General features: G+C 39.4%; 2 protein-coding genes across 6 annotated transcripts in view; one reads left to right on the top strand and one right to left on the bottom strand.

Moving 5' to 3' along the window:
• Positions 1 to 8,798: 8,798 nt before the first annotated feature.
• Positions 8,799 to 16,882, bottom strand: Ndufb3 (NADH:ubiquinone oxidoreductase subunit B3). Its single transcript, XM_027396957.2, has 3 exons — positions 16,665 to 16,882; positions 14,348 to 14,492; positions 8,799 to 9,073 (listed from the first exon to the last, which is right to left on the bottom strand). The coding sequence occupies exons 2-3, from the start codon at positions 14,488 to 14,490 to the stop codon at positions 8,920 to 8,922; spliced, it is 297 nt and encodes a 98-aa protein (XP_027252758.1). The 5' UTR covers positions 14,491 to 14,492; positions 16,665 to 16,882; the 3' UTR covers positions 8,799 to 8,919.
• A 138-nt stretch (positions 16,883 to 17,020) lies between these two features.
• Fam126b (family with sequence similarity 126 member B) overlaps positions 17,021 to 24,857 on the top strand; it is a 62,358-nt gene continuing 54,521 nt past the window's right edge. For all 5 annotated transcript variants that reach the window (XM_035440960.1, XM_027396955.2, XM_027396951.2 and 2 more), the window contains exon 1: positions 17,021 to 17,110. The gene's annotated coding sequence lies outside the window, so the exon portion shown is untranslated. The remainder of the gene's footprint in view (positions 17,111 to 24,857) is intronic.

The raw sequence follows: 24,857 nt of genomic DNA, 5'->3' as shown, positions 1-24,857 counted from the left end.
AAGAAAGAAAAAGAAGTATAGGGGTGGGTGGGGAGAAGCATAGTGAAAAGTGGGAGAAGGAAAGGGGGGAGAGGGAAAGGAGGGAGAGGACGAATAATGACATTTCCCTAATTCAAACCACAATTTCAGATTTATGTTCCTGGAAAAGGCTGGTTGGCAAAATATACTCTGTGTGGAAATAATTTCTCCGAGGCTTAGTAGGTAGTACAGATCCCACTAATAGTATCAGAAGAAAAAGAGAGAGTAGCAGCCTTGCCCTGGAATGCAAGCGTCCAGAGAAGAGAAATATGTGTTGTTCATTCACCTGTCCCTAGTGCCATGAATAATGCCGGCACTTGTGAAGCGCTCAATACGTATTTGTGAAATGAATGAACAAAGTTCAAGGAAGCTGTGCTGAAATGTTCGCTTCCATTCTAGTTGCCATTCCAGGGAGTCTCCTTGATTCTGATGTTGGAAGAAGTTGCGCCCATATATCCCATAATTTGCACTTGGGTTTCTGTTTCTGATGAGTTTACAACTCATAAAATAGCAGGGCTGACCAGATAACTCAGTAGTTAGAGGTGCTTTCTGCAAATCCTGGTAACCCGAGTTCCCTTTCCAGGACTCCTGAGAGAAATGACCCTCAAAAGTGAGCTCCACACAAGTCTCTCTCTCTCTCTCTCTCTCTCTCTCTCTCTCTCTCTCTCTCTCTCTCTCTCTCTCTCTCTCACACACACACACACACACACACACACACACACACACTACTACTACTACTACCTCCACCACCTCCAACAAAGACCAGCATCTTAAAAGAGGAACATTTATTACATGCAATTGCCACAGATGGAGTCACTGGCTGGTCTTACTATAAACTGTTCTAGACCCATGATGGCCAATGTTTTTAACACGAATGACGAGGGGGTAGTTATATCACATGTGTCAATGTGTAGGCCCCACTAGGTTGTAAAGTCCTTGCTACTGGAGTAAAAAAAAAAAAAAAAAAAAAAATGCTTCCTGGGTGGGTGGTGGTGGTACACGCCTTTAATCCCAGCACTCTGAATTCAAAGCCAGCCAGCCTGGTCTACAGAGCAAGCTCCAGGACAGCCAAGGCTACACGAAGAAACCCTGTCTCAAAACAAACAAAAAAGAAAAAAAAAAGAAAGAAAATGCTTCCTGACTCTGCAATCTATGTCCAAGTCATCACCACAGTTCCTTTGTGATCTTGTGTATAGTCACCAATTCAGTGAACTCCCCATTGTTAGATATGGAAGTTGCAAAATTTATCTCACTGAAAATTATGTAGTGTTTACAGGTTACATTTTAGTTTCTAATTATGTCTTGTCTGATTATAATATCCAATTTTAAGCCCTCATGCTTCAGCGTTTGGTTACTATCACATGGACTCTCAGGTCCTGGTGACACCACCTCCTGCAACCCTGAATCTTCCTCAGCAAGATGATTTCATCTGTACTGACAGAGGCACTCTTTATTTTTAGGACTGTATTGCTATGGTTACCGTGAACCACAGAGTTGGCCTTCAGGATTACGTCCCTGAACAGTTAGTATTTGCCATGGAAATTTAGAAACAAGATAATGTGTGAAATTAAAATATACACGCATATATATACACATATATAGTATATATATTATATATGTATATATACATACATTATATATATATATATATTACAAGAACTGCAATCATGCAAAACATTCCCTCAATCGTGTGATTCAATTAAATACATAATTAAAAAGTTTTTAACCTCCTTGTTACTCTAAATAAGGAAAAATTCCAGACTAGTATATTTTAAAAAAGAAAGTTGAAAAGATGTTTGATTGATTATCAAATCAGCAGAAAACATCAAATGCTTTTCTTATTTCCAAATTCAGTTGCAACCGAGTAAATAAATATAAAACAGATGACACATTTATAGTGAATGTTAAACCCTTTCTTTATAGTGTTTTAACTTAATAGTTTACAAACTGTGTATAACTTACAAAAGCCTAGATGTAAATTATTTCTTTTAGACATAATTTATCTTGAGGAGCTTGGTGTGCCCTATGATTAAGAATTATCCCTTCAGTTTTAAAACAAAACCTAACAATATATGGTATTTCAAATGACACAAGACCCGATTTCTAGCTGAAGTGTACACAATGTTCTTATTTTGCAACGTGCATTCCCAGAAACATAAGTCTTTAGTAACAACTAAAATTCTTTCCAGTTTGTTTTGTAACTTGTGGGATATTTCAAAAGAATTACTTCACTTTGTTGCATGTGAGATTAAATAGAAAAACAAACACATCTTGAAATATGGGGATTTCTTTTTTACTATTAAGGTCCTGTCTAACATTGCTCATATATAGCAAAGGTAATTCATTCTAATAGAGTCTAAAGCATTAATGATCTTTAAGTGAGTTTATGTTTTATATGTTAATATTATCAGATATGTACATGAAAACACATAAATGTAGAAACAGAAGGCAAGATATAGATGAATTATAGTTTTTAAGGCCTTTCTAAGCATACTGATTCTGTGCTACATTAGCCAAGTCAGCACACTCCTGGGGCAAGGTTCCCTGTACTGATAGCTGGTCCAAGTCCATAGTTCTGTCTTCTTGATACTTTGGAGGGGAGTAGATGGTTTTCGAGTGATGAGATGTCACACGCAACACTGCTGACAGTCTATAGCTGTGCGATTCTCTTGTTTGCTTGTTCTTGTGTTATTGGTTATTGGTATTAGCTTCAGTCAGTGGTTTCTTTGTAAAATTATCTTTAAGCTGCTCTGGTATTTAATGAAGGTTAGTTATTTAAAATTTGTGGATTATAAATTCCACCAAGCTGGCACACATAAAGTGCAGCCTGTAGTGATTTTCTGAACAACCTTTGTATTCTCCTGTGGAGGTTAAAATACCTCTCTCTCAAAAGGTCCCTTCCTAAATTCTAGGTAATCACTCAGTACCCAGTTTGTGAGAGAATACCCCATTTTGAATTTACTTATTAGATCTCAGTCTGGTGGCAAACGGCTGAAATCCCAGGTACTTGAGAGACTGTGGCTGAGTACCATAAGACCCATTCAGGTTACAGGAGTTCAAGGCCAGCCTAGGCAACCTACTGAGGTGCTACTTTAAAATAAAAGAGAATGAGGCAATAGTTTCAATCTCCAGTGCTGAAAAGAAAGTCAGCCAGATATAATTCATCAGCAATAAACAAGAAGATAAGTATGATTAGAAGTCTAAATGCTTTCTCCTTCCATGTCAGTGCACGGTCCTGCTTGTCCTGTACACCCTGATAGACAATGTAACAATAGTGTTCCTATTGGTTCTCACATCAGATCCATGTTCAAAATCTAACTTCAAGCTTATTACCCAAATCACTTTGGGTTTTGTGACTTTTATTCTATGGACTTGTCCCACATACAAAGTAGGTCTAATAACACTATTACATATTATCATGTATGGTGCTTATTTATGAGGCTAAGTTCATGTAATTAGTATCATTTGAATGTTCTTTGGTCAAGTTTGAGAGACAAAAACCACATGATATGTGTACTAGTTTAAATAATGGTCACATGTAAGACAACTGGAGTTGGAATGCTTTGTAGGTGCTAGGAAATTAAAGTAATAATTTCAAAATTCAGGAAACAGAAGGAAAAGTTCATTCTTTACTTTCAGCAAAAATTATGGTAGATTAAAAAAAGTTTCGCGGGGCATTGGTGGCGCACACCTTTAATCCCAGCACTCGGGAGGCAAAGGCAGGTGGATCTCTGAGAGTTTGAGGCCAGCCTGGTCTCCAGAGCAAGTGCCAGGATCGGCTCCAAAGCTACACAGAGAAACCCTGTCTCGAAAAACAAAAAACAAACAAACAAAAAGTTTCAAAAATGAACCAAAAAAATGCCCTGTCTCAGAAAACCTAAATAAATAAATGACAAAAATGCTGTCATTTTTACTTTCAATACACCTTTCTTCGATTCCATTCCTTTCCTCTACCTAACCCAGCAAGTGAATGTACAATTACCCCAAAATGCAAAGTTTTGTTGTTGTTTTAAGATAGGGTTTCTCTGTGTAGCTTTGGAGCCTGTCCTGGCACTCACTTTGTAGATCAGGTTGGCATTGCATTCACAGAGATCTCCCTGCCTCTGTCTCCCGAGTGCTGGGATTAAAGGTCTACGCCACTATGCCTGGCTGAATGCAAACATTTTTAGTAGATAAAAAATCATCTGGGTTATCTCTTTGTGTAAACTTCTGCAGTTTTGGTTTTTAGTGATGCTGAGGACTGGATCTAGGGTCTTGCACATGACACTCAACTATCCCTCAACCTGGCGGTCTGTCTTATAAAATGACAGTATTGCTTTCTGGGTGATCCCAGTACTCCGGAGACAGAGGCAGAAAGACTGCCAAAAATACAAGATCTTAAACATAACAAAACAAAGTGAACAAAGAAAGCGGTGTCAATTTCATCAAAACTACCAAATGTATTAGCTTAAAGATGCGTGTATACAATGTCTATTGTTTTAACTCTCTAGGACTTCTAGCGACATTCTTCCTTCTCTCTCCTCTCTCTCTGCCCCTCTCTCCATCTCTCCTCATATCGCTCATTTGTGTCTCCCCCCTCCTGTCCACTCCTAAACATCTTGATTATCTCTTTTTTCTTCTGTTATGTTTTACATCCCCCTAGATGTCTGTGTTGGTTAGATTTGTCAACATGAAACAAAGGAGAGTCGTCTGAAAAGAGGGATTAAAGAATCGCCTCCATCAGATTGGCCTTCAGGTTAGCCTGTGCTGCATTTGTTTGGTTGGTGATCGATGCAGGAGGGCCATTCACTGTGGGTGGTGCCGCCCTGGGTTGATGGTCCTCGGATGTATGAGAAAGCAGGTTGAGCAAGCCATGGGGAACAATCCGGCAACATATGTTCCTCCATGGCCCCTGCTTCAGTTCCGGCTTCCTGGTTCATCCCGTAAATTCCTGACCTGACTTCCCTCAGTGATGAACTGTTATCTGGAACTCTAAGATGAAATAAACCCTTTCCTGCCCTAGTTGCTTTGGTCGGTGTTTTATCTCAGCAACAAAGACGATAACTAAAACTGCTCCCCCCCCCCCTTTTTTGGAGCAATTTGGTATTATAATTGTGCTGCCAATTTCCAAATAATGAGAAATTTCTCAGAGGTTAATTGTTAGTCTAATTTCTATGTAGTTTGAGAGTATATATTGTATGATTCAGTTTTGGGTTTTTTTTGTTTGTTTGTTTGTCTTTGCAGAGCTGCATGTTTGACTCCAACATCCTAACTCTACTGAACCTGGTTTAATGGCATGAAATCTAATCAGTTATGGTAAATGTCCCTCATTCTCTGGGAATGTGTGCTCTGCTTTTGTTCCAGTGTTCTATAAATATTACATCAAGCTGGGCGGTAGTGTTGCTTGAGACTTCTGCAGCCTTGTTTTCTACTTGTTCTACCAACTTCGGAAAAGGGAGTACTACAAGCTGCAGCTATGGTTCTCTCCCTTTAGGTCTGTTCGTTGTTGCTTCAGCTATTCTGAAGTTCTGTATAGATATTTAAGATTAGATAGGGACTCATACCTTTTAAGGCAGTCTGTCCCTCCCTCCCTCCTTCACTTCCTTCCCTCCTTTTCTCCATCCTTCCCTCTCTAGGACAGGGTCTCACTACCAAGGCTGGATTCCAACTTGCTATCTTCCTGCAGGTAGATAGATATCTGTGAGTCTGAGGATAGCCTGGACTACACAGTGAGACCTTGTCTTAATCAATTAACTTTGGACCACATACTCTCAATGTAATTATTAATGACTTAATCATCTTATTTCTAGGGACCCCAGTGTTTGTTTCTTTCCCTGTATTCTTTGCACTGTATTTTTCCTTTTTACGTAATTTTTAAATTAAATTATAAATTTAAGTGATAAAACATCAACATTATACAAACTTTTGGGTGTGATGTAATGTTTTGATACATTTGCACTGTGTAATATTTAAACATAACACATTTTCATTAAGTAAAACAACAGTTCACTTAATTGTGACGTATTATGTAAAATGATTCACTCATTAACATTCATAAAATACAATGAAAATTTATATTTCTTTTGTTATAAGTGCCATTTATCAAGGATACAATTATCAAAATCAACTCATCATAGCAGATTACATTGATAACTAGAATTTTAAATTAATAAATGTATTTTCTTAAATAAATCCAATCTATTTGTTCTTGGCAAGATGCTTAAAGTAGGCCAGGGACAGAGCAGATCCTGGGGCCTTGCTGGCCAGCTAGTCAAGCCTAAACATTACAGAGACAAGGGCTTGAAAGACAAAAGTTGGTTTCTTGAAAATAATCATTGTTGTTAGTTATTCTAATTAATATGCAGTGGGCTGAATGTTTGTGTCCCTCTAAAATATATTGACACTTACTTCCACTGTGATGGTATCTGTTAAGTCTCAAACCCTTGAAAAATGGGAGAGAATAGCCAGGGGCAGGGACATCTGGTCATGATCACTCTGGACTCACAGATGTCTCTGTCTCTGGCTATGCTCTCCCTCTTATCTACAATAAACTTTCTTCTTCACCATACCTAAGAGTAGTCATGTCTGAATTTCCTTTTTATTTCTTTTTTACATTCATCTGGTGCCAAAACCTGGGACAGTCATGTCCTTTTTTAATTTCTTTAGATTAGCTGATGAGGGTAGAGCTGTCATGAATGGAATTAGTTCCTTACAAAGAAAAGTGCAGAGTGAATGAATCCCCCTACCCCAGTGCAAGAATCCAACTTCTATAAACAAGACAGCTCTCACCAACAAACCAACTGTGTTAGCAATTAACTGCAGTTCCTTTTTCTCTCTCTCTCTTTTTCTGAGACAAGGTTTCTCTGTGTAGCTGTGGAGCCTATCTCAGCACTAGCTTTGTAGACCAGGCTGGCCTCGAACACGAAGAGATCAGCTTGCCTCTGCCTCCCGAGTGCTGGGATTAAAGGTGTGCACCACCACCTTGTGGCTTTTTATTTTTTGTGCATTGGTTTTTTTGCTTGCATGTATGTCTGTGTGAGGGTGTCAGATCCCCTGGAACTAGAGTTACAGATGGTTGTGAGTAGCCATGTGGGTGCTGGGACTCCAACCCAGGCAGGGCCTGTCTTGACTGATAAGCCATCTCTCCAGCCTCTTTTTTGTTGTTGTTTTTGTTTTTCAGACAGGATTTCTCTGTGTAGCTATGGCTGTCCTGGAACTTACTTTATAGATCAGGTTGGTCTTGAACTCAGAGATCTGCCTGCCTCTGCCTCCTGAGTGCTGGGATCAAAGGCATGTGCTACTGCCACCCAGCTCTCTTCAGACTCTTAACTAGTGACTTAAAGATTTAACTTGGGAAAATGTTTAATTTGTTAAAAAGTATCATTTTTCTCAACATGGCAACAGTGAGGATTAAGAGAAGAAAATAGGATTAATAAAGAAAAATGAACATGATACATAGGTATGTCCCTCTAAACAGCAAGACCAACTCCAGTTTAAAAACCTGGAGGTGGATAGCTAAGGGAGAAAAGGTGGTCTTACCGAGCTCTGGACCCTGCATGCTATAATATGGATCTGCCAAGCAAGATATGGTCACTGGTGTAATAGCAGCATCACTGTTAGCCAACCACTGTTTGGATTTGAGGCCTGCTCTACAGGAGGGAATTCAGGCTTGGTACTGTAAGTCTGGTAGAGTCCATGGCTCAGGAGGTCATAGCCCCAGGAGAGAACTTAACTACCATTGTTTTGCTAAATGATCACTTTGTCAAATTGCCTTTTAAATATTTATGCTTGTATTCATAGATTATCTTCACCCTCAACCTTGGTCAAAGCTCTTTTTTTTTCCGTGGCCAGCAGCAATCAATATAAAGAATACTAATTGGTCAAAATGCTGAGAATAAATGTTGTGTGCTCAGCCCTACATGGGACATCTAATATCAAATACTCCACAGAGACAGACACAGACAGACACATACACACCCAACTCAGGGAATATCACGGAGAGGGCACAGAAGGAATGTAGGAATAGGATAGGAAAGAGCACCAAGAAATGCTGTGTTCTGGATGTGACATGGCTGTTGCACTGTGGTTACCTACAAGATTCAGCCAGCCAACATTCCATCATAGATAGTAGAGGCAGAGGGACCCATGAGGCTCTAACTGTAACCAAGAAAGTATTGGCAACTGATGGCTTACTTGGGGAGAGAGTCATAGGTTTTTTTTTGGAGTGTGTGTGTGTGTGTGTGTGTGTGTGTGTGTGTGTGTGTGTGTGTATGTGTATGCATGCTCGTGCTGCTGGTAAGTTGTCTTAAGCTCTAGTAGACAGCGAGTCCTGTGCACATACAGGCTAACTGGATTAAATATGTCATGGTTAAGAGCACTGCCTGTTTTTCCAGAGGGCCTGAGTTCAATTCCCAGCAACCACATAATGGCTCACAACCATCTGTAACACTGCATACATAATAAATAAATCTTTAAAAAATATAAAATAAAAAAAGCCCTCTTAGAACATATCCATTTGTTAAGTTAAATTTGGTAGCTGCCTGCTACATGTAGAATAAACTGCGGCTGGTACCCCAATACCCAACATTCCAAACAAAACAAACAAACAAACAAACAACAAACTATTTATATATATATATATATAATATATATATATATTTCTTATTTATTTATTTATTGAGATAGCCTCACTATGTAGTTTAAGCTAGCTTGGAATTCATGATCCTCCTCAGCTTTCCAAGTGTTGGGATTATAGGTACATACACGAAATTTTTCTAATTTTAAGAGTTACAAAACAAAACAAAGTTTTTCCTTACTTTATTAAACCATTCTTTCAAGGACAAACATACAGCCAAGGACGCTAGAGTGAGGAAATCTTGTTTTTATGAGAAAGAAGTCACCAGATAATTCCAGGTGCTGTCTTCAGTGATTCTTCTTATCATTCTGGGAAGTCAGGAAATATTCAATCCCTATAGCTGCCACAAATGCAGCAGATCCCCATTTGAACCCTTTCAGCAACACGTGCATGAAGGTGATATTCTCTGCAAAGCCACCCATATATCTCCAAGCCTCATTGCTGAAAAAGAGAAGAGAAATGATAATCACATGCAATTCACATTAATTGAGCCAAATGCATTTGATTTTCTTCTTTCTTCAATACTGAAATGCTACATTAGTACTTTTTGTTCTTGTGGGTTTTGTTTTGAGACAGTCTCATTTTATAACCCTGGCTGTCCTGGAACTCACTATGCAGACCAGGTTGGCCTCTCAGAGATCCATCTGCCTCTGTATAAGTGCTGGTATTAAAGGCATGAGCCATTGGGCCCAGCATTGTTTTCTTTGTTTTTTGAAATGGGGTCTCACTCTATATGACAAGCTGGCTTCCAACTTTCGGCAAAACTCCTGCTTCAGCCTCCTGAGCTGAAAGGCTACAGGCATGAACTAACACACAAGGTTCAAAGCAAGATTATTTAATATTGTAAGTCAAACTAGGACTATTTCTGGGGCATAGGATAATTAAGAATATATGACCAAGTTTCATATATAAAATATGAATTTGTTCTTCTCTTCAAAGTAAACTACTTATCTCCCTTACATTATTGTAATAAACATTAAGCATGCAAATGTACAATATATTTTGTCTCAGAAGGATGCACACCTGATTTTATTACTACTCTTCAAGAGGCTCAAAGCCTTTCCTTGTCATACAGCCTGAGCTTCAGAAGACTGATCTCCTGCTCTGGATGGTTCTTTTGACTATGCTGAACAGAGAGGGCAACAGAAATCTGTTATAGGGAAAAATGGAGGGGGGCAGGAATCACCTTATAGGGGACAAAAAAATGAACTAAAAAAATCTGTCTCACTAGAAAATATGGAAACAAATCAAACTAGTTTAGATGCCAAAACCACACAAAGATGTTAGAAATTGCTCTGGCTGTAGAACTCTGGAACTCTGAGGCTAGTATAGATCAGGCTAGCCTGGAACTCAAAGAGATCAGCCTGCCTCTGCCTCCTGATTGCTGGGATTAAAGGTGTGTACCACCACACTAGGCCTGTTGCATATTCTGAACAAAATTTTAGAAAACTAAAACCAGCAATGTACAAACAAAAATAATTAATCACGAAGAAATAGGGCTCAACTTAGAAAAGCAAGATTGGTTTAATATTTGTAAATCAGTACAAGTAACTCACTACATTAACAGAAAAAAGACATCAACATCTCAGTAGATCATCCAATACTAATAAAAAGCCTGGGTATGCTGGCAAGTCTTTCCAGTCCAGCTAATCAGGAGACTAAGGTAAGAACGCTGGCTGAACCAGGAATAAGAACAAGCAGGGACAATATGGCAAGACTGACTTATACCTACAATCCCAGTGTCCAGAGGCTGAAAGACACAAGACTGAATACAGTTCAGAATCAGCCTGAGCTACTTAGTAAGACCTTGTTGCAAAAACCACCAGGAAAAAAAAAAAAAAATCAAAATCTTAAAGAAAATTCTTTGTTTCTTTTTCCATGTTACCTATTACAATAATGCAAGAAAAAAAAGGAAAGTTTATAGTTTGAGAAAGACAAAGTGATATTGTCTCTGTACACAAAATGATCATTACTCAAAGAAAAATTTAAGGGACATATAAAATAATTTACTAGGCCACACACTTAGCTAAAACAAAAATTGAGCTAAATAATGAATGGGATATAAAGTCAGTGTCTGCAAATTAATTACAATCTTAATTGTCAACAACACAATTTAAAATAACACTTATGATAGTACCAGAAATATGAATAAATTCAACAAAATGCTCGAGATCTGTATAAAAGTTAAGAAAATAATGCTTAAAAGTTCAAAAGGTCATAAATCACATGTATTCTTAAAGACTCATTGTTACAGCCACAAAAAATTATCTCCAAAATGATGAGTCCAATAAAAACATGAAAAAGATTCTACTATACATTTCTGTGAAATAGTGAATGAAAGCCCAATTAAAATCCAAGTCAGCTATTTGTAGAAATTGATGAGTACAAACTAAAATTTATAAGCAAATAAAACAAGGCCCAGAATAGCTTAACCAACGGAAGGTAATTGGAGATCTTATACTATCCTATTAAAGATTTCAGTATTGGACCTAAGTGCAGATACACTGAACAGAGAAACAAGACAGAGTTCAGAAAAAGACCACACAGATACGGTCTATTGATTTTTGACGTATTTATCAAAGTAATTCAACTGGGAATAACCTTTTAATAAATGGTTCTGAACCACCTGGATATCCTCAGATAATATTTGCCTCCCTTCTTTCTTCAATAAAATGAAAACTTATGGTGCTAGAGAGATAGCTCATTAGTGAAAAGCATGGGCTGCACTTCAAGAGGATCCAGGCTGGATTCATAGCAACCACAGGAGTTTATATCTAGACTCAGAAGCTCTAACACCCTCTCTCTCCTGATCTCTGTGGAACCAGACACATGTGCTGTGGAATATTATTTTAAGATGTGTTACATTTGTCATGCTGTGGAACATTTGTTTAAACATGCAAAAATGTGTTGCATTCTTTTATGTTTCTCTTGTTTAACTCTGTGAAGCTGTCTTACTTTGCCTGTTTAACACACCTGATTGGTCTAATAAAGAGCTGAATGGCCAATAGAGAGGCAGGAGAAAGGATAGGTGGGGCTGGCAGGCAGAAAAGATAAATAGAAGGAGAAATCAGAAGGAGCAAAAACGAGGAAAGAAGGATGTTGATGTTGGGGCCAGCCATACAGCCAGCCACAGAGTAAGGGGGGGAAAGTAAGATATACAGAAGTAAGAAAAGGAAATAAACACAGAGGCAAAAGGTAGATGGGATAATTTAAGTTAAGAAAAACTGGCTAGAAATAAGCCAGGCTAAGACCGGGCATTCATAAGAAATAATAAGTCTTTGTGTGTATTATTTGGGAGCTGGGTGGTGAGCACCCCAAAAGAGCATAAAGCCAAAAAAAGTAAAATAACAACCAATAACACACATGTGGTGCACAGACATACATGCAGGCAAATACACATAAAGATAAATACATTTTTTTAAATAAAAAAATTGCTCTTCCATAAGTCCTGAGTTCAATTCCCAGCAACCACATGGTGGCTCACAACCATCTGTAATGAGACCTGGTGTCCTCTTCTGTCATATAGGGATACATGCAGACAGAACAATGTGTACAAAATAAATAAATCTTAAAAAAAATTAACTCAAAGTAAATAATCATATCTCAATTCATGAAAACCATAAGCTGAGTGTGATGATACATGCCTGCAAACCCAGTACTTAGGAGGCTAAGACAGGACCATCAGGAGTCAGCCTGGCTTGGGTCATACACATAACTGCTCAAAAAGAAAAAAAAAGCTTCTAGAAAATATAGGACAAAATCCTAGATGAGATGAAAAAGTAATAGTGACAAAAGAAAAAAATACTTTATTGGGAAGTTATTGGAATTTAAAACATTAAAAAATGAAAAGACAGGTTATATACTGACATATACTCTGGGAAAACATTTACAAAATTTATATATGATGAAGGGATTATTTTCAAAATATATAAAGAACTGTTATAGCTCATAACAAGAGGTCAAAAGACCTAAGGATATACTGCACAAAAAAAAAAAAACCAGATATATACACAAAATAATTAACATAATCATCAGTGTTCACACAAACTTTCTGCTGACATATTAGAAGGGCTTCATCTCTTTTACTTTTTTTGAGATTAGCTCTTACGTAGCCCAGGCTGGCCTCCAATTTGATATTGGATGGTCTTGTAATTCCAATCCTCCTGCCTCCACCTTTCAAAGGCTGAGAGTACAGGCATGCAAACAACCATGTTTTTGGCATTAGAATAGCTGACGTTAATACACTGAAAACACAACACACTGATGAGACCATTAAGCGACTGAAATTCTCATCCACTGCTGGTAGGAATGGGGAATAGTAACACGACTTTAGATCATTGTTTGGCAGTTTTTATAAAAACCCATAGACTTACCATATAACCCAGAAATCCCACTCTTAGGTATTTACCAAAGGGAAATGAAAACACATGTCCAGACAGACTTGTGAATAGTTGCAGCAACTTTACTCATAATAAGAACCAAGAGCTGGAAATAATTTGAATTGTTACTGTGGTAAACAAAATGTGTGGCTCACACCTTCAGTCCCATAACTCTGGAGGCAGAGGCAGGTGGATCTCTGAGTTTGAGGCCAGCCTGGTCTACAGAGCGAGTTCCAGTTCCAGAACAGGCTACACAGAGAAACCCTGTTTCTAAAAACCCAAAACAACCAACCAAACAACCAAACAAAAGAAATAAGACAAAAACCCCAAGGGTAAAAAGTATTAAGTTGGGTTCCAAGACAGGCTTTCTAGAATGAGTTTTATCACTTGGTACTTAAAAAACAAAGCCAATAAGAGAGAAAACTCAGCTACCCCTGCCCTGCCCCCTCAAAAACCAACATTAAGTGAAAGGCTGGGATGAAAGATGCATCCCACAGGATTCTAATGTAGAAGGTATTAGTAAGAAAAAAACTAGAGACAGAAGCAGAGCAGTAGTTGCCAGGAGCCAGTCATTGGCAACAGCTGCAAAAGGCACAAATTTTCTGGGATAATAGAAATATTCTGCATCATGATTTCAGTAGTGATTCCATAGTTGCCCATTTGTAAAAACTAACAAAATGATAATGAGTTAACTTTAAAATGGGTGAATTAGCCTTGTGTGGCGGCACATGCCATTAGTCCCAGCACACAGGAGGCAGAGTCAAGTGGATCTCTGTGAATTCGAGGCCAGCCTGGTTTACAAAGCTAGTTCCAGGACAGCTAGGGCTGTTACACAGAGAAACTCTGTCTTGAAATGCCCCCCCATATATAAATAAATGAGTAAATAAAATGGGTGAATTGTATTGCACACAAATAAAGCTAAAAAGCCATTTCCCGATAGACAGTGATGGTGAATGCTTTTGATCTCAGCACTTGGGAGGCAGAGACAGGACAGGTAGATCTCTGAGTTCCAGGCCAACATAGTCTACAGATTGAGTTCCAGGACAGCCGGGGCTACACAGAGAAACCCTTTCTAGAAATGCCCCAACCCCCAAAAGCCATTTTTCAGAATATACTGACTCTCTAAACTCACAAACCACTAGATTTGGGCCAGGGAAATAGCTCAGTGGGGAAAAGAACTGGCTGTGGAGCTTTACCCCCAAGACTCACAAGATGGATAGAGGCCTCCCTTGAATCATCTCTATCTGAATACCTGCAGATGCATGCCAGCATTCCTGCCCCGTTATACAAATAAAAGTCACTTCAAAAGAAGACGACATTTTTAGACTCATCTTACCGAGCCCATGGATCCTTCAGCCCTCGCACAGCAAGCCTCTTCTGGACTGTTTCTAACGGTGTCCCTTCTATTTTCCACTGTTTGTAATCTGGAAGTACCAATTTATCATGATAATCGTGACCGTGTCCATGCCCAGGGGCCATGTCTATAGGAAAAAAGTAAAAGAAGGGAAAGAGGTTATATATATCCAAGAGCCAAATTTGATGTTTACAAGTGAAATGTTTTGAAAAAGGATAAATATCTGAAAATTCTTAGTAGAAAGCTTTTATAAAGCATACTATTATCACTCAGGAGGAAGATGCAGGTGGAGCTCTGTGAGTTCCAGGACAGCCAGGGCTACACAGAGAAACCCTGTCTTGAAAAACCAAAACACATACACAAAAACAACATTCGAATACCAATGGCCACCAATTCCTCTCCTGGGTCTGTGCTGTCTTGTTATGTAGTCACTAACATTTGGAATGTGGCTATGTAGCTAAGGAACTGGGAATTTTACTTGATTTAAATTTCAAAGTAAATTCTTTTAAAAAAGATTTTATGTGTGTGTGTGTGTGTGTGTGTGTGTGTGTGTGTGTGTGTGTATGTGTGTGTGTGTCATGCATGGCAGTGTCCTCAGAGTCGAGAGAGGGTATTGGATTCCCCTGGAGCTGAAGTAATAAGTAGGTGATTGTGAGCTGTCTGCTGTGGGTGCTAGGAACTGAACTCAGGTCCTCCGAAACAGTAGCAAGTATCAAAGCAAATTCTAAAATCAATTATAAGAAAATACTAAAGTGTCTTTGGAATTATCTGGGTATATGAATATACTTTTTTCAAGTGTATTTTTTCAACCTTATAAGATACAAACAGACCAAGAATTTACGAAAATAACATACAGGTGTATATACTGAATACAAAAAGTACGTTAAATTTTAAGATAATATGAAATGTAGAATAATTCATTAATAATACAGGTTACACACACACACTCAAGACAGGGTTTCTCGGTGTAGCCTGGCTGTCCTGGAACTCAATCTGTAGACCAGGATGGTGTTGAACTCAGAGATCCCCCTGTCTCTGCCTCCTGAGTGCTGTTAAGGCATGTGCCACCACACCTAGTTTCAGAGTATATCTTTAAATGAGAATAAGTTTAATATGTTAGGTTTTTTTTTTTTAGTTTTAGTGTCTACTAGAAAATTTAGTATTACATATGTGGCTTCCATTACATTTTTATTGGACATCACAGCTTGAGAGAATTTTCTATTGTACATGACAAGGAATATGTTTTATCAGACATTTTTCTGAATGAAGTACACATAACTTTAACTTTATCATTGGGATACTCACCACCCTATCTTACAAGAATATTGTTTTATTTACTTGAGACAGTCTTACCTAACTCAGTCTGACCATAAACTTGAAATGAGGTCAGGGATGACTTTGAACTCTCAATCCTGTACTCAAGGGCTATGAGTACAGACATGTGCACATGCCCAGTTCCTATTTTTAAAAGAATCTTGATTTAAAACCTTATTTATTTGTGTGTGTATGTGCCCATATAATGGTCAGAGGACAATTTAAAGGAACGGGTTCTCTCCTCATACCATGGGAAGAGTTACACTGCACTGAGGACTCAACGACAGGGAATTATTTCACGTTTAGAACTACACATTTACGAACAGCAAAGAAATAAATTCAACAAAGAAAGAACATATAATTATAGAAAATTAAAACGTTCTCTGCTTATGTCAGGAGTCATCTAACTTACAAGTTAGATGATGACCAACCTCCACTTGTTCTAGCACGGGAAGTGTTGACTTACTTTCCCTAAGGAATGTTACTTCCACTACATGTAATTTTACAGCTTATCAAGGGCTTTCAAGTATATAACTCAATTTTACCTCATTTAAAAACTGAGATGACCATAAAAATATAAGAAAATAAAGACAAATGAAATGCTATTACTTTAGTACCCAATCCTTAACCCTAGGGATCTGAAATAGACATGATTTTGTGAGGCAGCCGTTGGAAACTTTCTAGTTTAAGTATTTCCGGATCGGGGGATGTTCTTTACTCTACCCAAATACAATTCAAAAATCCAGGAGGCAAGGAGGAAATTGCATGCGGTAGCGGCGGTGGCGTGGGGGCAATGTCTGGGGTTTAACCACTACAGTACTTCTCAGGGCATCCTCCATCCGCCTCTGCTCAACTGTACTTGGCGGCAGCGCTCCCTTCCTCCCGGTCTGAGCTGGTCCCGCTCAGCACTCTCACTTCTGCACTTCCCTAAATACAGTCGAGATTATTCCTAATCCAGAGGTCTCCCATCAACTCCCTAAATTACCTGACAGCAATCTGACCTCTCAGGACACTCAACGTTCAACCTTCCAGCAGGAGCCAACCGGAAACGGACGTCGTCTCCTCGAGTTCCTTACGGCAGGAACGCGGAGGAGATGTTAAGCGTTCCGGTCTTGGCGCAAGACTCCCAGACAAGGTAGAGATGACATAAGGGAGACTGGAAATTGATGTTGTTTTCCACACTTTGCAGCCGGAATCCGACTGCGGTAGGAGGTGCGGGGAAGAGGGCAGGGAGGCTGTGTTTTCCTTGTTCCCGGGAGGAATATTTAGGTGGCGCACCGAGGGGCGGGCCGAGGCCATGGTGCAGCCAATGAGAGCGGCCGTTATTAAGCGCGTGGGCCCACTCAATGAGAGGGCTGGTTGTTATGCTGCAGTTGGCAGGCTGCTGCGGGAGGCGGTGGCGGTAGGAAGCCTGAGGCTGCGGGGTGACAGGTAGGCGGCGGTGCTGTCTTGGGGGGGGGCACGCACAGTGCCGGGTGAAGAGGTTTTCTTCTCCGGCTGCGGACGCGGTAGCCGGGAGCTGACGAAGGTGTGGTGGGGAGGCGGCAGCAGGACGGTTGGCGGATCCGGAGCCCTGCAGACCTGGTAGCAAGCTCGGGAGGGTCGGTCGTAAGGAGAAGGCGGCTGGCGAGGAGGGTTGGGGCTGAGTGTTGTGGGGCGACTTGGGGGGGCCTAGCAAGGGCGTGAGGGTGGCGGCGGCGCGGGCTGAGGCGGGAAGGAGGCGGGAGCAAGGCACAGGTAGTGAGGGCTGAAGGAATTTCTTGCAGGATGCCTCAGGCAAGAGAAGGACGCGGCATTGCAGACACCTGAGTGAAATCCCAGGGGTTGTTCTTCTGGCCGTTTCCTGGGGTAGGGAGCGGTGCCGAGAAGAAAGAGATTTGTTGGTGGTCAGATCTAGAAACTAGTGGCTGTACATTATGTAACCCTTGGCAGTTATTTTTTCCAAACAAGTCGACTGACCCTCGTGGAAGAGGAGCTCTTGCAACCCATTGATACATCTGAACACTTTCTTCTTGTTGTTGTTGGCGTCGGTGTTTTCTACCCAGGCAGGCTCTGTAGGAGGAGGACAGCATGAAGGCAAGAGTAGTCACGAAGCGCTTATCCCAAATAAGGACTTGGGTTGAGAAATGACACGACGTTAGCTTGAGATGGGTGTTTTGTAGTACACGAATTTGCTGCTTTGCGGCTCAAAAAAATGTTTAACCTCCACAAAGGTGGAGCGCCTTATAAGTCTATAGAAGAAGGTAAATGCAAATTAGAAGATGAACAGTAAATTAGTTGGCAGACAACTCGTCCCCAATGTTTGGACGTTAAGGACTGTGAAAATAAGATGGGAATCTAAACAGGGGAGCGTCAACTTTTAAGTGATTTGCTTTGTTAAATCTGGGAAGCCAGTTGTGAGTTACTTATTAGATTTTAAAAAAATGAGGTCTTTGGTTGTCTTGGACTTAGGTTTTTACAAGTTAAAGACTATTTTGTTTTGAAAAGTCTTTTAAATTCACAGTTTGAATGATGAAATACAGTACTAAAACAAACTCCTGTCAGCGTGTATTGTGGAGGGGCATTTGATTTTATAACTCATTGGAAAACTCATCTTAAAAGACTAGAAAACATTTTAAAAGGCAACACTATAAATTATTGAAATTTAAGCTGCCTGGGATGCTGCCTTCAAGTTACAGGCTAAGAAGATAAATGTAGTACCAGGAAATGTGTTGTCTTTCAGGGCTTGTTTTTGAGCTACATGTTAGGAAAACTTTCTAAGTTCTAATTTTTTTTCTACTATTGGTCATTTATGTTAGTACATTGTTAGGTTTTTTTTTATCTCTCAGAATGTCATTTGAAAAGAAATGAATCGTTAGAATTTGTTTTGAAATGTCCAGCACACTGAGGTACTTGCTAGTGCTTTAAATAAAATTTTAAGAACTTGTGTTTCATTCCTTGTCTTTTATCTTTTTACAAGAATAATGCTGTTCTTAGTCACAAAGAAAATGTATATTTTTGCTTTAGATGAAGTGCTATAAATTCTTTACACACCTGTAAATAACTCTTTGCCTTTAGTTAGATTGATTTAAGAGAGAGAGAGAGAGAGACAGAGAGAGAGAGAGTGTGTGTGTATTTCCCTTATGTAACCAGCCTACTAGCTATCTTAGAGAACTAATGGCTGATTTTCAGTGGCCAGTAGGTGTCATTGTTGAATGCCATAAATCGAATAGGCAGTAGGGAATTACCAAATAGTTTAAAAAACACTATCCCAAATTATCATGTAGTAGTATCTGGGTGATTATTCATAAATCATAGTCTTGTTTTCTGAAAGATTTCCATGTCAAAGCTGTTTGTAAGTAATTTGAAACATCGATTGTAAGGAAATATTATTGCTTGCTTCAAAATGGATCTTGGAAGTTGTTTTTTTTTTGTTTGTTTGTTTGTTTTTTAATATAACCCTTAAGCTGTCTTTTTTTTTTTTCCTTCTCTGTAGACCAGGCTGACTTATAAAGTCCTTTCAAAAAGGAGGGAGGTTTGAGGGGCAGGGGAGATGGCTTAGCAGGTATAGCACCTACCATGCAAATGTGAGGATTGAAGTTTGGATCTCCAGGACTCACATAAATGTCAGATGGGTGTTGGTGGCCAGCCCATAATCTCAGCACCTAGGAGGCAGAGACAGGGTATCACCAGTGTGAGCTGGCTAACTGGACTAGTGAAATTGACATGCTTTGGGTTCAGCTGAGCATACCTCAGTGTATATTGGTGGAGAGTGAATGAGGAAGACACTGACGTCAATCTTCACATGCATCCTTACCTGCCCATATGCATAGCTACACCACACACACACACACACACACACACACACACACACACACACACACACACACACTCACTCATAAACTCACACACACACAGTACACACTAAAGAGTTGGACCTACTTTGAGAATTCTCTGTAAAGATAGAGATATCTCAAAATAGTCGAGGAGGTTTTTTGGTTTTTCAAAAAGGGGACACAGGCATATATTTTATCTGTGCTTCCCTTTAGAATCTTAGTGAAGGGTGGGGTATGAAGAGGGCAGATACATTTTACAAGGAAACAAATCCCTGAATGATTTGGTTTATATCTGGCCTTCACTTTAGAATCTTTGATTCAGTTTAGCTTCTGTCACTTGGTGTGGTATGAACTAGTAACAGCAAATTTAGCTGAATAAGCCAGCTGCCAAATCTACCAGTATTTTAAAGCTCAATAAACTGTTTCCATTTAATGTCGCAGCTAGGGCAGCTTTTCTAGCCTGAAGTTGCCAAAAATAAAGATGTGCTAAATGTTTTGGTTTGAATTAGTTTTTACTTGGCACTTAACTGCTTTCCATAAGTCAAGCAATTTTCTTTCACAAATTAGTCCTATACTAATTAATTTGTACAGATATTTACTCATCTTGTTTTCCTAATGTGTCAGAAAGCTATAGTGTCCTTGAGTTAAATTAAAACTGAGAAATAAGGATTGCAAGTTTAGCCTGGTGGTGGTAGTGCCTTTAATTCAGGCACTTGGGAGGCAGCAGCAGGCGGATTGAGTTCGAGGTCAGCCTGTTACTACAGATTGAGTTGTAAGGCAGCCAGGGCTACACAGAGAAACCTTGTTTCAAAAAAAAAATCTTTAAAAAATTAAATTAAAAAAGAATTGCAAGTTTACTTGAATAAAAAGTTTTCAGTGGGACTTTGATGTAATTATGTAGATTGATATTTGAACAATATTCACCCAATAATATGTAGTAAACTTAGTTGCAAATGATTTGATCTTAACATGGGTCAAGTTTAGACCTAATGTTTGGAGATTTGACTGTTTGGTGACAAGTATGAAAAGAAGTAAATGGGAAGGAGTATAAATTCAGAGGTGTGATAAAAAGTGATTTAATTAGTCATTAAATTATAGTAATTTTTAGGTTTGAGGATTAGTTACCAAAGTAATAGTTATAGAATGTGGTAGTGGGCACCGAAATTGACTGATAAGGATCATTTTGTTATAGAGTAACTGTAGCCTCAACAATTTTAAGTAAGTTAATTCATCATCTATCACATGACTTCCTTCTTCTTCTCCTTTTTTTTTTTTTTTTTGAGACAGATATTACTATGTGGCTCTGGCTGGTTATGAATTCATAAATATCATGCCCTTTCCAGAGTGCTGGGATCATGGGTGGCCCTAACGACACCTGGCTGTTTTTTTTTTTTTTAATCATCTTTTTAATGTACTGAAGCTAGAATCCCGATATTATCTTTGTTTCTGTTTGCTTTTGCTTTTGGGTTATTTTGAGATGGGGATTCACTAGTAGCTGGATTTGCCTCTGCCTTCTGAATGATGGGATTACAATTGTGTTTCATGCCTGGTTTTGTAATGTTTCCTTTAGCATGTTATTAATGGGACTGGAAATGTAGCTTTTTAGCTCTGTCGGTAGAATGTTTAGCTGGGTTCAATCTCTTGTACATCATACACCAGACATAGTGGCATACACCTGTGATCTAAGTAATCCTTGGTTCTTTTAAAAAGGGTTTTGTTACTGTGTAAACACACATGCTTGGGGGGGGTGTTGTGTGGTCAGAGGACAACTTTGAGGTTCTCTTCTTCCACTGTGGGTTCTGGGGAATTAAATTTAGGCTTACATGGCAAGCACATTTTACCCTCTGAGCCATCTCATTTCTGAGCTAGATATCCTTGATTCTGTCGGCTTTTTCTTTTATTTTATCATTTACTTAGTTTTGTTTTGAATACTGTACTCATGTCCTGAATACTGTCCTTGAACTCCTGATCTGCCTCAAGCTCTAAAGTGCTGGCATTACAGATGTGTGCTCTCAAACCCAGCTATTTTATCTTTTTAAAAAAGTATTTCATTAGCTGGGCCGTGGTGGCACTTGGGAAGCAGAGGCAGGTGGGTCTCTGAGTTCAAAGCCAACCCAGTCTACAGAGAGTTCTAGGATAGCCAAGGCTACATAGAGAAATCCTGGCTCCTTGTCTCAAAACAAACAAACAAAAGTACTTTATTTAGTACATATATGTATATTTGTATGTGTGGCTCACATACAGCACATGTGTGATGGGTTAGAGGCCACTTTTGGGGAATTGGTTCTCTCCATTTCCATGTGGGTTCAGAGGATGGAGCTGTTCGTCTTACTTAGTGGTTAGCACCTTTACCCACTGCCATCTCACCTGCCTCGCTTTTATTTCTGAATTGGCACATAGTTATATACACGTATGGGGTACTATATGATGAAAGCAATTTTTAAAGATTCTGTATATGAGTGAGAGCATGTGATATTTGTCTTTCTGTAACTAACATTTAACATAATGTACTGCAGGTTCATCCATGTTGTCCCTGATGACATATTTCATCCTTTAGTTTAATAATATCTATTATATATGAGACACATTTTCGTTATTCATTCAGTAGTTGGTAGACTCTTAAGCTGATTTTGTTTTTTTGGTTATTGTGAATTGTCCTGCAATAAGCACAGGGTACCAGTTTCTCTCCATACTGATTTCTAATGGATTGTTGGATTGTTAGCTGGCCTTTTATTAAGGACAATGAAACTGCATATTTATATCTTATAATGTATTATGTAATGCTTTATGTGGGTCTATGGAGTAAGACACCGAAGGACCAGGTTATTTTTCATTAAGAATGAAAAGCAGTCAAGAGGCTAAGGGTGTGGTTTGATAGTAGAGCATTGGCATGGGCTGTGAGGCCATAGGCCTATGTGGACAGTGTGAACAAAAGAAAATCCATAAATGACAGAATCACTGTAAGAATTTATGAAAAGTTTTGCTAAGACATCAAATAAGAATTTAAAGATGTTGGGCTGACAAGATGGTTCAATGGATAAAGACTGTCACCTCCAAGCCTGATGATCTATGCTGAGTCCCCAAAATCCACATCAGGGTGGAAGGAGAGAGCCAACTCCTAAAAGTTGTTCCCTTATCTCCAAACAGAGTGGCATGCATTCATGATTCATATACACACTACACACAAAAATAAGTAATTGTAAAAATAGGTTAAAATGGGGTCTGGAGAGATGGCTTAGAGGTTAACAGCACTGACTGCTCTTCCAGAGGTCCCGAGTTCAATTCCCAGCAACCACATGGTGGCTCACAACCATCTATAATGAGATCTGGTGCCCTCTTCTGGTGTGCAGATATACATGGAAGCAGAATGTTGTATACATAATAAATAAATAAAATCTTCTAAAAAATAGGTTAAAATTTAAGATACAAGTGCAAGAGACATTAAATGGAAAGGACTATGAAGGATTTGTTCAAAATTTTTATGGATTAGAAACATGGGATAATGAGAATCAGCCTTAACTTTTGCTATATCAGTGTTTCTTCAAACTTAAATCTGAGTCAGTTTTTCTCTTCTTAAAAGAATTAGTCTAACTTTTGAACAGCTTTTTAAATTTTTAAAATTTATTTTACATGCTGGGTGGTGGTGGTGTCACAAGCCTTTAATTCCAGTACTCAGGAGGCAGAAGCAGGCAGATCTCTGAGAATTCAAGACCAGCCTGGTCTACAGAGTGAGTTCCAGGACAGCCAGGGCTACATAGAGAAGCCTTGTTTTGGAGGGAAAAAAAATTATGTGTATGGTGCATGTCTGTGTACTGTGCGCATGTGGTGCCCATGGTTTCCAGCAGAGGGCGTCAGATGCCCCGAAACTGGTGTTTCAGACAGTTGTGAGTTGCAGTAGGAGGAGAGAAATTGAACCAGGGTCCTGAAAGAACAACCAGTGTTCTTAACTGCTAAGCTGTCTCTCTAGCCCCTTAAACAACTCTTTTTTTGTGGGGAGGAGAGGGGTTGAGACAGGGTTTCTCTGTGGCTTTGGAGGCTGTCCTGAAACCAGCTCTTGTAGACCAGGCCGGTTTCCATCTCACAGAGATCCGCCTGCCTCTGCCTCCCAAATGCTGGGATTTTTAAAGGCGTGTGCCACCACCACCCGGCAGAAGTTTTTAACATTTTTTCAATAAAATGTCTTATTTCCCTAATTCTGATTTTCTTGCAGTTTTGTTTTTTGGTAACAGTTTTGCAAGCTACATTGCTTTTCTGTACTATAACCTGCAGTGTCAGCAAGAGATTGCAGTGCTGTAGTATGAGAGTTGTCAGTGTACTGGACTCCTTTCTCCCTTCCAGCTGAATTGTAATTGTGATGTGCACCCAGAGAATAGAGGCTCTTCAGTCAGCCTTACTTCCTGCTTGCCCCTTCTGACACTTTATCTGTATTACATTGAGGCACATCTAAAGTGGCTGGAGGTGTCTAGTTTGTTGCTAAAGTCACTGTCTTACCAGTTCGAATTGTATTTTGGTTGCTAAAAATGGATAAATAAACTCTGCTTAGCCAGGAGGTGTGGTGGCACATTCCTTTAATCCCAGCATTGGGGAGGCAGAGGCAAGCAGAGCTCTGAGTTCGAGGACAAGCCTGGTCTACAGCCAGGGCTACACAGAGAAACCCTGTTTTGAAAAGAAAAAAAAATTACTTCTTTGTTTAAATTCTTAAAAATCAGAAGTAAATAATCTGGGACTGATAGATGATAGAGTTGCCAGGGACCAGGGTGCCTTCTTGGTTTCTCCTCTGTCCTTGTTTACTTTGTGTGTTCCATTCTCAAGGTCACCTAGTGATACTGGCTGACCAGTCTGGGCAGAAGAAAGAAAAACAAAGTGGGTACATTCATCTTTTAAGAAACATCTTTAGAAACCCTAGGCAGAAACTTTCTTTGATTTTTTTTTTTTTGTTTTGTTTTGGTTTGGTTTTGGTTTTTCAAGACAGGGTTTCTCAGCGTAACAGCCCTATCAGTAACTCTCTCTGGAGACCAGGCTGGCCTCAAACTCACAGAGATCCACCTGGCTCTGCCTCCTGAGTGCTGGGATTGAAGGTGAGCACCACCACTGACCAGCCTAACTTCTTTGATTTTTTTTTCCCCGAGTAGGTAATAATTGTTAACTTATTTGATTTTTAACAAGTGGAACTCAGTCTTTTGCTATCCATAATTGCAAATAAAGTTTAAAAAATGGCTTAGTTGCTGGATGGTGACCCAGGCTCCAAAGCTACATAAAGAAACTCTGTCTCGAACCCCCCATCCCCCAATGTATGGACTAGATCCATGGGCTCAGGGGTAGGGCTCTGTGTTGTATATAAACTAGTAATCATTCTCATACTT

The sequence above is a fragment of the Cricetulus griseus genome, chromosome 2, assembly GCF_003668045.3.
Source record: "Cricetulus griseus strain 17A/GY chromosome 2, alternate assembly CriGri-PICRH-1.0, whole genome shotgun sequence".
Lineage (NCBI taxonomy): Eukaryota > Metazoa > Chordata > Mammalia > Rodentia > Cricetidae > Cricetulus > Cricetulus griseus.
Note: the sequence above shows the minus strand (reverse complement) of the source record. Positions and strands in the feature narration are given on the sequence as shown.

Bases quoted from the DNA above. Each gene is read 5' to 3' on its own strand.
- Ndufb3 (XM_027396957.2), bottom strand. From the start codon at position 14,490: ATGGCCCCTGGGCATGGACACGGTCACGATTATCATGATAAATTGGTA. The intron at 9,074-14,347 runs GTAAGATGAGTC...TCTCTTTTTCAG, and splicing joins CTGAAGGATCCATGGGCTCG to CAATGAGGCTTGGAGATATA.